Raw genomic sequence first — 14,187 nt, 5'->3', positions numbered from 1 at the left:
TGCCAGCTTACAGTGCAGTTTCATTGATTTCAGTGAGAGCCGGCACTTCAGACCCCACCTGAGCTGCCTGATTGCCTGACTATAGTAAGCCCTTCATCAGGCAGTTCCAGTGGATCCCCATGAGTTTTTAAACCAGTCATGTCAATCCATTTTCTGCATTGGTATAACAATATTGTTGTAGTACTCCAAGTATTAGACATTTATTCAGCATATTGGAGGGAGAAGATATTAAAATAGGGACCCTTTATATACTTGTTTAATGTGTCAGATTGCAGGCAGGCTGAACACCTGCAAATTTGGTTATTTGTAACTGCTAGTCTCAGCTGAAAGCATTGTCCTGCAGGAGAGTGATGTTCTATTGGGCACTCTGTCAACAACACATGGAAGAAAATAGAATTATGTTGAATCCAGAGAGTTGTATTATCAGTGCTCTCTTTTTGTACATGATTTTGATGAAGTGAGTTTTGTCCCTTCTGGGCAAACAGCTGAAACACTGACAGTCTCAGTATGCCGGAATAGTCGTGAATGACCAGATGTAGCAATTGTGAAATGAACTATCTTTTACAAGGCTTAATTTATCTGTTATCCAGTAGATCCAACCATCCAAAGAAACAATAGAAGTTTCCACTTGTTATTACATGTTCCTATATTACAGTGTTGCACTGGAAACAAGGAGACCTGAGTTTGATTCACATTTTTGACATGCATCTATAGTTTTGAGTTTGTTAGTGTCAAACAAGGGCACAGAAAACTTAAACTTGTGTGCACAGGAATTCTTACAAATTGTGAAATTAGCGATATAGGCAGCATCCATTACTGACCAACGATAGCGTGAATAAGGGAAACAAAACGCCCTTGGAGGACCACTATGACTTTAATCAGTAGAACATATTATTCTCCAGGCCGGATGCATAACATATTTAACAAATACTGTCTGCTGGCTCAGTTACCGTATTGGCCATTTGAGCTGTTTTTACTGTTTACCAGTTGCTATTTTTGAGTGAATCCCTAAGCTAACCATATGCGTTTTGAAAAATTCTGACTACAAATATATTTCTTATTAAATGACCTTTTGTAGTTGTTGAAATCTGAAGAAAGTTTTTTCTAACATATGCAGAATATTCTAAAGCTGAAAAGGTATCACTACAGCAAAATAAGTTTGTAATTCACCATGTACATAAAATGATGTGTCACTTTCACCTGCATGAGGGTGAAATTGCAACAAGTGAACAGTGTAGTGTTTATTTTTAGTAATATTTTGAAACATTTTATACTGGATAGAGAATGTGATCAAAGCACATTCTTAGTGGCAGTGAGCCCATAATGGACTCACTACCTTACCACTTGTGAGCTATTAGGCGTAATGTTGATGGTGTGCTTTTGTTGTGCGTTTTATGGGGGAGATTAAGCAATGTTTAATTGGCTGAAGCAGTATTGCAAAACTACCAATACACAATCTCTAAACATAGAATTTAAATATTATTGTCAAGTTGGTGGTTGATGTTCTTTTCTATTGCTGCTAACTATAGTGGTTACTTGAATGAACATAAATTCCCATTATATCAGATATTTCTATCTGGGCAAGAAAATGCTTTATCTCCTGGCAGTAACACACTGTGTGTAATGTACACCTGTTTTATTCTATTTATTTTTTTAAAACATTGTGTTTCATTTCTGACACTTGTATAGGTTCCTGTTTTTGATCAGATACATACCGTATCAATTTATGTGTTTGTCCGAAAATGTCAAATGTAACCAGCTGTATTTCATTGTCCTTATTTAAGGCATATATACAGTAGTCACATTACAACAGTGACTACACTTCAGAAGTACTTCAATGACTGAAATGCTTTGGGATGTCCTGAGATCATGAAAGGCACTTTATCACATTGCTGTTTGTGGGACCTTGGTGTGTGGAAATTGGCTGCCGTGTTTCCTACATTACAGTGATGTGACTACACTTCAAAAGTACTTAATTGGTTGGCTGAAAAGCCATTTGGAACATCATGAGGTTGTGAAAGACGCTATTTAAATGCAAGTCTTTCTTTCATTAACATAGACATGGTAGGCTCACATATAAAGAATAGTCACTTGAAGAAAGTACCAGAGAACTTCTGGTCCCCATGGAACTGTACCTCAGCAACAGTCAGTGCATTTAGGAGAAGAGAAAAGGAGAAGTTTGGGGCGAAAGTTGATTCACCAAATCTTCTTCTAAATAGCATCATTGTGAAAGACTATTGGAATATATGAGTCATGAGATTTTAAGTCAATCTATATTGCACATATTCTTAAAATAAAAAAACTTTTATTTTTTCTTTCTTTTGATTTTGGTACAGAAATGTTGCTTTTCTCCAGCTTGCTGTGAGAAATGTTGCTGATATTGTAATACTAATCCCCTGGAGTTAGTTTTAAATAAAATGGCACCCAATATTCCAGTTGCAGTGCCAGGAAACATAGATTGAGGAATGAGAGGGGAACAGAGCAGAAAAAAGATAGATTCATGCAGAAAATGAATTTGCAGGAAAAAGCTAGAGCTGTTGGGAAGAAAGTGACTAACTTCATGTGGCAAACACAGCAGGAGAAGATTGGTGAATGAATAGTTAGGGTACAGTAATGTAGTGGTTATGGGACTGGACAAACAATCCAGAGCTTGTGATTTCAAATCCCAGCAATTCAATATGTGAAATTAAATGTGTGGGTTGGCATCAAAATGACAAGTAAAGCTGCTGTTTTGTTGTAAAAACCCAACCAGAGAAGGGTACCTGCCACTCCACCTGGACTAAGGTACATGTGACTCTTAAAGTCCTCAAAAGGTGGCTGGCCCATCACCATCAGGGCAACAAGGGATGGGCAGTAAATGTAGTCTTACCATTGTTGCCCACAGCCTGAGGAAAAAATAATAAATTATAAATTCCAGCAAAGGTACTTTTAAACCACTGCTGTGTAAACCTTACATGCATAGTATAAAATGCAGTACGTAGAATTTAACTAAAATGGGTGTTGCATATCATGAAATATTTCAACTGTTCTGTAAACATCCCTAAAATGACATAGGTAATCCTTCAAGTTTTTTTTTGTCCCTCCAGTTTTCTCTCCTGTCCTGTAGACGCTGACTCATGTTGAAGTATGGTTCCATGAGCTCTCTGGTACCTCGTCTAAGTGACTATTTTTGTGTATGTGCCTCGACAGTGAGTGCCAGCAGTGCATTCAGTGTCATCCACACACTCTCTTACTTTCCAACAGATGTCACTAGATAGCGATCATTGTGAATGGGAACCCTGGCCGATTACTTTCCCTCTCCTCTCTAGTTCATGGACACTGAGGATAATTGTAGTGCCAGTGTTGCTATCCCAGCTGAGATTAGTTAACACAATTAAGGGCTGAATCTGGGACTTTCCTGGTCTGCAAAACGCAGTTTCACACTGGTAGTAAATTTGCCAACTGAACCATTAGGGGGGCAGTTATCTTGGGAGTTTTTAATTTAAAAAAATTAATGGAGGGTCCAAAACCATTGGTTTATTTTTAAAAAGTGTGTGTGTGTGTGTATATATATATATATATATATATCTCGGAGATTAATGAACTAATGTTAATTCTGATTGCCTAGAAATACGACATTTGAAGAATTATGACAAAATTAAATTCTTAAATTCAGTTGTTTCATACATGATTTCCATGCTTAATCTTTGAAAATGGTGTCTTGCCAGCATCAACTGCTAATGTTTCTCCGCTGAGAGCATTTTATCACAAATGCTATGAGCTTCAGGATATATTTGTGGTAACTTGAGAACATGGACAATACTGTGATCCCTTATTATACTCATGAAGTTTGCCTATTTTTCTGTCCTCCGTGTATTTTGTTACTTGTGAAAAATCATTTGTTAAATGATACACTTCCACTTCATTCTTGATCTTCAAAGAAGTTGGGCATATTGCACAGGAGTAAGGATTTCACAGTTAGTGAAATATATAGGAGAGTTACTCCAACTGTAATCGATAAGGTAGATTGGATAATTGGAGAAAAATTGCTAAATATAACTAACTGCTATTCCTTCTAAGTAGGAATTTTGCTTACTTCTATTTATGTAATAACATTTTCTGATTTCAGTTTTTGGAGGGTGTAAGTAATTTCATTTTTGTGGCGTGTGCACTTTAGTTAAACATTCATAGTACGTTTCATAATAGAAAATGGAAGATTGTAGTATTACATTTCAATGTGGTGCAGAAATATTGTAGTTATCAAAGGATTAATTATCCCATTCTACGGTCTGATTAGAAATGTATGGAATGTACACTTCCGCTGGGATGTCTGGTCCATATATTCACCATATACTCTATGTAAAGTAGTTTAAATCTGAACAATCTATTTACCTTCTCTTTTTTCTAACATTCAGTCCATGTCCTCCTCTTGTAGAGTTTGTGTTTGTAGTGAACATATTATTAAAGTCCAATTTATCTCTGTCTCTTAGAATCTTAAACATCAATAAGTTCCTCGAGCCTATTCTCTGAAGTGTAAAGATTCCTAGATTCCATAGCTTCTCCTTTTAGCACTGATGGCTAACCCAAATATCAATTTAGTTACCCGTAGCTGTACTCTCCAATGCTATGATGTCCCCTCTTTAGTACTCCAAGTAGGGCCTTACTTGTATTGCTAAGATGCACTTTAGCTGGACTCAACATAGATTTCGTAACCACTGCTCCCATTTTTTCTGACAGCAGGTGCTGGTAATGGTTCTACTGTTGCCATTTACAGCTCCTTTTTAGATGCATCATGTGTTTCTTTACTTTACCACCCTCCTTATCTTGCACCATCATCCCCCACCTTATCACAGACCATCCCTTTTGTTCTTTCCTCCTCTCCGCGCTCCCCAGCCTCTCTGCATGGCTTTGTACTTGCTTAAAAACTGTTAAATCTTTAACTACTTCCCATTCTGACGAAAGCTCATCGACTTGAAACGTTAACTTTGTTTCTTTCTCCGTAGATGCTGACTGACTTGCTGAGTATTTTCAGTATTTTCTGTTTTTATTTCAGCTAAGATTAATGTAGCAACTGTAACTGCGTATCTCTCAAAGGAACAAACAGTTGAAAAAATGTTGATTTGCGAAAGGAACTCCCCCATGCCATCTTAAACAGACCATATATTATTAATCTGCAACCTAATTTAACCAAGATATGTCATAATTATCTTCTAATAAGTTTATTTCCCAGATTATTTTTTCTTGGTGGTGGGGAGGGTGATGGTGGGTGTTTCTTCCAAAATTAGATTGAAAGCCTGATGTTCTGCCCAATGTGTGGACACTGCAAACTAGTTAGTGTATTTAGAGATACTTTGTAACTCTCAAGAACGGTCAATATGTTTTGAGAGCACTTGGTGTTTAAAATTACTATTTATATGTGGAAGTATTTTACAATTCTGAGATCATACATGGGCTACTATATTTTAAAAAAATCACATTTCCTCTTCATTATGGTAATTGTAACATTTGAAGCAATGCAGTTTTATAATATAGTTTGTGTGTTTTATGAGTCATAGAATCCTACAGCACAGAAGGATGCCATTCGGCCCATTAAACCTTTGCTGGCTCTTTGAAAGAGCAATCCAATTAGTCCCACTCCCTTGCTCTTTCACCATAGTCCTGCAGTTTTTCCTTTTAAAGTATTTATCCAATTCCCTTTTGAAAGCTACCATTGAATCTGCTTCCACCACCCTTTCAGGTAGTGCATTCCAGATCGTAACAACTCGCTGCATTTAGAAAAAATGTCCTCATCTCCCCTCCCCCCCCCGCCCCCATTTTTTTTGCCAATTATCTTAAATCTGTGCCCTCTGGTTATTGTCCCTCTTGCCAATGGAAACAGTTTCTCCCTATCTACTCTATCAAAACCCTTCATAATTTTGTTAACCTTCGTTGCTCCACTGAGAACAATCCCAGTTCTAATCTCTCCACACAACTGAAGATTTTTGTTAGGTAAAAGGGTTACGGAACCAAGGTGGGTAGATGGAGTTGAGATACAGATCAACCATGATCTAATTGAATGGTGGAACAGGCTCGAGGGGCTGAATATCCTACTCCTATTCCTATGTTCCGAAGTCCCTCATCCCTGGTACCATTCTAGTATATCTCCTCAGCATCCTCTCCAAGGCCTTGACATCCTTCCGAAAGTGTGATGTGCAGAATTGGACACAATACTCCAGCTGAGGCCAAACCAATGATTTATAACAGTTTAGCATAACTTCCTTGTTTGTGTACTCGATGTCTCTTTGAAGGAAAAATAAAACTCTTGAGCCTAAAAGTAAGCAATCAAAATTTGGCAAGCCCATTTCATGGGAAACACACCACTTCTTATCTTGTCAGTAATAGCTGAATCATGATCACTGGCTAGTTTTCACAACTTGAAAGAAAAAGTTTGTGTCCTTTCCATATTTTGTGGTGAGTGTTGTAAAAATAGTGCACAGAAGGTTGTAATTTACTTCAGACGTTCCTTATATTAAAAATATGACCAGAGCTTCAAGAGGCCTAAAAACATCCAGATGAGCATGCAACAAGAGACATTAAACTGAATTTTGTGGACTGAAATTGAAATCTTTTAAATTAGATATTTTCTTGCTTTTTTTAAGTAGATATCCTGGCTGTACAAAATTCAAGAATACAATTGTAAACTTTATGTCTAAACTCCAGAATAAATTAGCTGAATTTAAGAGCAAACATTAGAAAAAATTACCTGGCTACAATAACAAACAGTTCAGATTTTTTTTAATGAGGTGATCATTAGGCAGAACACAGGATACTTTTTTACTTTCAGTTAGCATGGAGCTTAAAAAAATGTATTGCCCAGTCTAAGTGACCGTAACATTTTAATGAATAGCCACAAAAACTCCTTGTTTTTTCCCTTGGGAATGTTTAGGACATGGCAATTACAGCATACATTTTGTACAATTGTCTGCATTCAGTTTCTAAAAGAGAAGCCCAATTTTAACTCGGGGTGGGAGTCACCCTTGGCAGGGACCAAGGTGGACACAATCCGTCCTGACATCGACAACGTGAGACCCAGGAGATTTTAACTCCCGGTCCTCATCTGCCTAGTCTCCCACCCGAAACTGGTGAGAAGTGGCAGCTGGCCAGTGGTCGGGAGTGGAATGTCGAGCAGCAGGAGGCTGCCGCTGGGGACAGAAGGAATGGTCCTCGGCACTCCAGAAGCGGTTTAGGAGGACTTAGAACATAAGAACGTAAGAAATAGGAGCAGGAGTAGGCCAATTGGCCCCTCGAGCCTGCTCCGCCATTCAATAAGATCATGGCTGATCTGATCCTAACCTCAAATCTAAATTCATGTCCAATTTCCTGCCCGCTCCCCGTAACCCCTAATTCCCTTTACTTCTAGGAAACTGTCTATTTCTATTTTAAATTTATTTAATGATGTAGCTTCCACAGCTTCCTGGGGCAGCAAATTCCACAGACCTACTACCCTCTGAGTGAAGAAGTTTCTCCTCATCTCAATTTTGAAAGAGCAGCCCCTTATTCTAAGATTATGCCCCCTCGTTCTAGTTTCACCCATCCTTGGGAACATCCTTACCGCATCCACCCGATCAAGCCCCTTCACAATCTTATATGTTTCAATAAGATCGCCTCATTCTTCTGAACTCCAATGAGTAGAGTCCCAATCTACTCAACCTCTCCTCATATGTCCACCCCCTCATCCCCGGGATTAACCGAGTGAACCTTCTTTGTACTGCCTCGAGAGCAAGTATGTCTTTTCTTAAGTATGGACACCAAAACTGTATGCAGTATTCCAGGTGCGGTCTCACCAATACCTTATATAACTGCAGCAATACCTCCCTGTTTTTATATTCTATCCCCCTAGCAATAAAAGCCAACATTCTGTTGGCCTTTTTGATCACCTGCTGCACCTGCATACTAACTTTTTGATTTTCTTGCACTAGGACCCCCAGATCCCTTTGTACTGCAGTACTTTCCAGTTTCTCGCCATTAAGTTAATAACTTGCTCTCTGATTTTTCCTGCCAAAGTGCATAACCTCACATTTTCCAATATTGTATTGTATTAGCAGTCGGGGGAGGGGTGGATCCTGGACCTGGGGAGGCCTAACCTTTCTCTTCCTACTCCTGGCCCCACAAGGAAAGTTTTTAATAAAAAAAAGAAAAACCACTTCTGGCCCCGCCTTCTCTAGGTTATCTGGCGGGAAAGCCACAACGGCTTTCCTGAGCAGGCCTCTGGTTAAAATTGCAGTCAGGCCCCAACAACGTTATCGGAACCCGATCTACGTATTTATAGAATGACCCCGCTGTCTTTTGGTGGGTGTCCCTCTCGCCTATTCAGGAGCAGGTTAAAATTGGAACCCGTGAGAAAACAGCAGGGCATCAGTGGGTAAGTCCCATGAGTGACTTTAACTGCCTGCCCAGCTTAAAATCAGCCCTATGTTTATGGACAGTCAAGGCTTTAACATATAACTACTTTTTTGTTTCCTAAATTTATATCTGTGCTGTGAGGATTACATTTGTCCTAGAAATTTGTTTTTAAAAAATTGTAAGCTATATAATCCAAGACTATGCTTATGCAACTTCAATGCAGATTTTTAGGACATTTTCTGTGTAGTCCACAAACTTGTCTAATCAATGAAAGATATAAATAAACTTTAAACTCAATAGATTGACTTCAGTGGCTGCAATAATTTCTGAATTTCATTATTTACAAACTTCACTAGTTCACGGAGAAACTTTGTATTAAACTTACTTGTTTCAAACATTTCATCAATGAATGCACTGTAACAACAAATGGATTAAAGCTATAGCATTTATTTGAACCTTACTGCATGAACTTCAGCAAGCACAAATATTAGTAGAAGGACAAAATAGAACTATTAGCGCTTGGTATAACTGTTACTGTGAATAACAAGCAACATTGGAAGTGCTGGATACATTTTTCGTGTTCTTGTACAAAATTAGAAGAGAGAAACCTACTGTCAGAAGAATGTTCCCAGTGAATGGAGTATTTGCAGCTTATTGGCTATAAATGATGTCATGCTTTCAATAGATGGTTGTGGCCTGGTTCACATTACAGTTATTTTACTAACGTTCTGGGGTCAATTAGCAATTTAACCTCAGAACATTGGGGAAGAAATTTCCAAAGTGAACAGGGCTTTTACAGAGAATGATAGGAGAGGAAAATAAATGTAATGTGAACGAGAGATCTGTGGGAAAACACAAATTTGGTTCGCATTATAATTTAACATGTTAAAAGCTGGGAAAAGTCACTTCAACAAAACCTGGGTGATTTTGCCTGACATTGGAATTTGCAAGATGAATGTTGTAATGCTAGGCAGAATCAGAGGTTTTTGTTTACTGATTTTCCTGACTTTGTGCTGGTGTTAAATTGTAATGTAAATGAGGCATATATGCTACTTCCCTCTTTCTACATTGCTATTACTTGATGTAGCCCCAAACTAATAATGTGATGATTTAGTCTGAGGTAACGGGCTGGCTTCCCTACCAGATGATTACAGTTTTAAAATCCCAGGGCTGCTTACTTGTTCGATTTGTCTTATACACTTCGAATCAGCATGCCTCCATGCTCAGACTGCTAAAATTGTTGATTGTGAAGCCTTTTACCTTTATGGGAAGAAAATTGTGCACTTGGTTTGTCTTGTTGCTTTAAAAGTATAAACTTCTCCTAAATATCAGTGGTGGCCATTGAGAAATTTCTGAAAAAGAACTACTTAGCCCTCCCATTTAATAAGTTTGTGTGGAGACTAGTTGTTTTTCATTTCAATATCTTTCTCCCCTTTAAAAAAACATGTGAAATAATTATAAAATGTCAGTTTGCATTTTATTTTTAACAGTTGAATTTGTAAATCACTGTTGAAACCATAATTTTAATTTGATTTTATGTTCCTGTGAGCTGATTTATACCAGGAAAAATGTATGATGCAACTTTGAAAGAGTGAAAAGAAGCTTTATCTGCTATTCTTAATCTTATAGTTTTTTTTAATTGATTACGAATATAGCATTGAGCTGTTAAAGTTTTCTATACGTGCATCTGCTTCCCATCCGTTCTTTCTTTCTGATGTTATTTATTTTCTGACTTTTAAGTGTGATAATAACCATGATAAACCATGACATTTTATGTGAAGTCTAGTACTTATACATGCTTGTCTTGAAATGTTATGTGAATGATGTCAGAAAGCTATGGCAGTATTAGAAAACATGTGCACTGTTTAAGGCTTTTAGTGATCTAAGCAACTCAAATGGCTCACGATAAGATAACACAAGGCTTTAGAAATCCAGGCAATTGGATTTTTGCTAAATTTGTTTTGTTGAAAGTTAATTTCCTGAAAATGAATAATTGCACACGAAGAACTGCACAATCTGGCTCAAATACTATTAAGTAGTACTACTGGTTGGAAAATATATCTGCAGTATTTCCAATTTGTAAAAAAAAATAAACTTAAAAGAATGATGTGAAGAAAATTGAGTGTCCAATACTGGAATTCAAAAGCTTTATCATGATAGCCCTAATTTAAGCCATTGGTTGCTTACTGTAGTTCACAACCAGACACTTTTCAATATTTAGTACACTGAAATAAAACACATTTATCAAAATTGAGAACCATTGGCCACTTAGTATATATTATTTATTTTAAAAAATGAACAGTTCCAAAGATAAAAATGGAATTGATATACAGTTTAGATTCATGAAATTATTACTTTTCTGTAATCCAGAAGTTTTGATGTAATTTTTTATATTTCATGCTTTATTGTGCAAAAACAAAAGGGTGGTGTCACCTATGTTTGGTTGATAAGTCACATGAGATACTAATGTCCTCAAAGCAAGTAACTGACTGACTTGCATGTAAAATAGGCCTTTTAGGATTTAGGATGCTGTGAGGCAGGATGTTGAATGTTATTGTAGCTTGTTTTATACAATATTCCTTTTGACCAGAAAGTGGTATATCTGTGTAGTCTACTACATGGATTAATAGGGTTCTGGTTTAATATTTTGATGGCTGAATTTTCTTTGCAGCTTTTGTCTTCTCTTGGAATGATTGTTTTTTGCATTTCTGAACCGCATGCTTATAATTAAAGAAATACATAAAATTACAAAAGATTGCTTCGTTCATTGCCTTCTTTGAATGACATGAAGCTTTCAGCCTTTTATTGGAATTTAAGTACAAAACTGGCTTTATAATTAATGCTTCTGAGAATTGAATTTAGCATAATTGTGCTACCTTGTGACTGTTTACAAATGCAAACATGGCTTTAATTGATTTGCAAATGGTTTAGGAAATTTAGTTTTAACATCATAGCATGGATGGACTTGGTTATTTAAAGTTACCTGAACTGGGAGAGGGTAGTCTTTTAGTATACATGCATTATTCCTTGTGCTAACAGCATAATTATTTGGAAATATTTTCTTACAACTGTGCTAATTCTGTGTACGACTCCATGCTTGGTGAATGTTTGTCCAGGTGAGACCTGGGAAAAAGTACAGGAAGTGCAATTTTTTTTTAAAAAAGAAAACTTTAAACACACACCTTTAGTGGAGTAACCTGTGTCTTGCTGTCTCTTAGTAACTCTCCTAATTTTTAATGGACTTACAAGTATGTACTGACACAAGTACAAGACCTGATGAAACATGCAGATTCATTGATGCATGTATACAGCCAAATATTAAAAGAAAATCTGAACCTGGTCTACACTATTAGTAGCCTCCCATCCACATGTAATGTACTTACAAAGATCCCAGAGAAGGATAATAGCTTGTAACATAACTGCATGGTAAATAACTAATTTTGATTTACTTTGCATTATTAAAATAAACGTCCATATTTCTCAGCTCCCCTTTTCCAGTGGGTCTTTATTGTCGCTTTTGTGAATTCAGTAAATGTTTTTATTATTGCAGCTCAATGCACAAGACATATAGTTTTGTTTTCCCCCTAGCTGGTCACTTGCTAATTATGTTTTGAATGAGCCTTAATTGTCTCCGCCCCATTCCCGGTTGAAATCCAACATAAGATTAAACTTTTTTTCTAAAGATTTTTAAAGCCACTGGTACCTTAACTCAAGGAAGTCTGTAATATTTCTTACCACAGTGATTGAAGAACAAAATGGTAGCTTTAAAAATATAGTTGTAGGAGTTCAATTCTGTCAGAATTATAGTCCTGTGGTCTGGTTTGGGTACTGTTTCTACCCAGAATGGGACCAGTGCACTGAGGTGATAGAAAGCCTCAGGTACACGTCTGCTTAAAGACTACTTTGAGTTTTTGCCAGTGGCTTTAACACCATTTACATTTGATGGTATCTTTGCAGATATGTATTTAATAAAATACAGAATGAAATCAGACCACACAGGTAGATTGTGTTACTGACCGTTGCTGATTAATTTATACCACATACTGATGTGGAGTTTCTTAGTAAGGCTGCTATGTGTTCAATTCTTATGTACTGTTCAGCCGTATTGTTAGAATCATTTTCAGGCAGTAAATACTAGTTTTACTAAGTTTCATATTTTATTCAGAGTATTCTCCCACTTTGACTTTGGGAATTTCTTGCTGCATAATTTTTTCCATTTTTGTGCAAAGTATGGATCAGCAGCACAAGATGGAAAATTTGTTATCTTGGTCACTAGAATTAAACCACACACAAAGCACATACTTACTCAAAAATAATGTGCTCATTGAACAGTTGAAAACATATAATTTTAAGAGTCTACTGAAAGTGTTTTGAAAGCCATGTTGCCTTCAGAAGAAGTGACTCCTTTTTATATTTTATTGGTTATCCTATTTAGTTTAGCACATTGATAGATCTAAAACCAGGTAATATTAATCAATATATTCTTCTGTTAGCATAGCCTTTGCAAGCACTGTATCAAAATAACTACAAAAGTCTATGAAATTGTGCCAAAAACGTTCTATTATGTGTAAAATATTTTTTTTTCAAAATGAAGAGCAATCAAGAGAAAAACTTCAAATTTGTGTTGCCAAGACATTATATAAATTAAAAGTGTAATTGCTTCAAAACAGGACAAATGAAATGAGATTTTTCGATATATTGCCCAGGCTAATAAGCATGATATTTTAAAAAATATATATAAAATTGATACATATGTATGTGTTTTGGAGGAAGGAAATTAGTTTTAACCCTTGGAGATGAACTTTTAGCTGAACAAAACCTTATGAAAAAAATTGCTGTTCGTTATAAAAAGAATTATGGAACATATCTGTAACATGTTTTAATTAAGAACATGCATAAGAGGAGTTGCAACAAAATATTCTGTGTTGTAGTGGAACTCTAACCTTAAGAGTTACGACGTCATTCTTAGCTAATTAGACCATATGGCACACTGTCATGATACTAATATACAGGAGCTGACTTGTTTTCTGAAATTAAAATGCTTTATTCTATGAGGTTTGATGCTCAATAATGCACTGTACTTAAAAGAAAGTGTTTAATGCACTGTACTAAAAGTTATATCACAAGTGTTATCACTTAACAAAACCCTATACTAAAAATGTTATTGTTTAATAACACACTACTAAAAAATGTCAAGGACTTGAGTATTTACAGGTGAAAATTTGACCAGCACATTACTGATCAATTAACATTAAAACAAAAAACAGATGACTTCCATCACTAGCTAACATTTACAGCATTTGCTAGTGAGTTCTGGCAGTTTGCATGCTTTTGAAAAGCAATCAAATCTATAACTTCATTAATAAAACTATTCATAAACGAGTTAATTAAATGTATTTTTTGGATGTTTCCTACTTTTTTAAAGAAATAGTCTCACCCCTGCTAAGATCATATCCCCCTACCCCCCTCAAGATCATTTTCTTTTCACAAACTAAGTTTGTTTTATCAGGGTTTGACTGTAGAACAAAACAGATTTTAGCAGCTGTAATTCTGGTTTTACTGCACGTTTAAATTTTAAAGAATCATTTTGAGAATCAAAGTTTACCACTCATAACATTGTTTTTCCCCTACCTGAAGCCTGCAGCTTGTGAAGTTCCATTTCTTGTCTGTGGGAATAAGAGCACTGAGGGAATAAGATGATGCGATTCAGCCTTCCACTCATCAACGATGTGAACATTCCAACAGTAACACCAAACAATGAGAGATGTGCTCTTTGCATCCTCTAGCCAATGGCCCATTACGTCAGATCATTGCCATATATGGTGC

At 36.4% G+C, this 14,187-nt stretch overlaps 2 protein-coding genes across 8 annotated transcripts in view; one reads left to right on the top strand and one right to left on the bottom strand.

Annotated features, from left to right (window-relative positions):
* Positions 1-14,187, top strand: part of cmss1 (cms1 ribosomal small subunit homolog) — a 283,142-nt gene that overhangs the window by 34,944 nt on the left and 234,011 nt on the right. The gene's annotated exons all lie outside the window — the stretch shown is intronic.
* Positions 1-14,187, bottom strand: part of filip1l (filamin A interacting protein 1-like) — a 106,479-nt gene that overhangs the window by 4,249 nt on the left and 88,043 nt on the right. Inside the window, exon 1 of one of the 2 annotated variants that reach the window (XM_067993123.1) lies at positions 13,993-14,174. The exons of the other annotated variant lie outside the window; for it this stretch is intronic. Within the exon in view, the coding sequence (XP_067849224.1) occupies positions 13,993-14,159 (167 nt within the window). The 5' untranslated portion in view covers positions 14,160-14,174. Of the gene's footprint in view, positions 1-13,992; positions 14,175-14,187 lie in introns of those variants that run through there. 2 annotated transcript variants of the gene reach the window in all.

Source organism: Heptranchias perlo, chromosome 11, assembly GCF_035084215.1.
Source record: "Heptranchias perlo isolate sHepPer1 chromosome 11, sHepPer1.hap1, whole genome shotgun sequence".
Lineage (NCBI taxonomy): Eukaryota > Metazoa > Chordata > Chondrichthyes > Hexanchiformes > Hexanchidae > Heptranchias > Heptranchias perlo.
The sequence above is the reverse complement of the archived record's forward strand: the minus strand, read 5'-3'. Positions and strand labels throughout refer to the sequence as shown.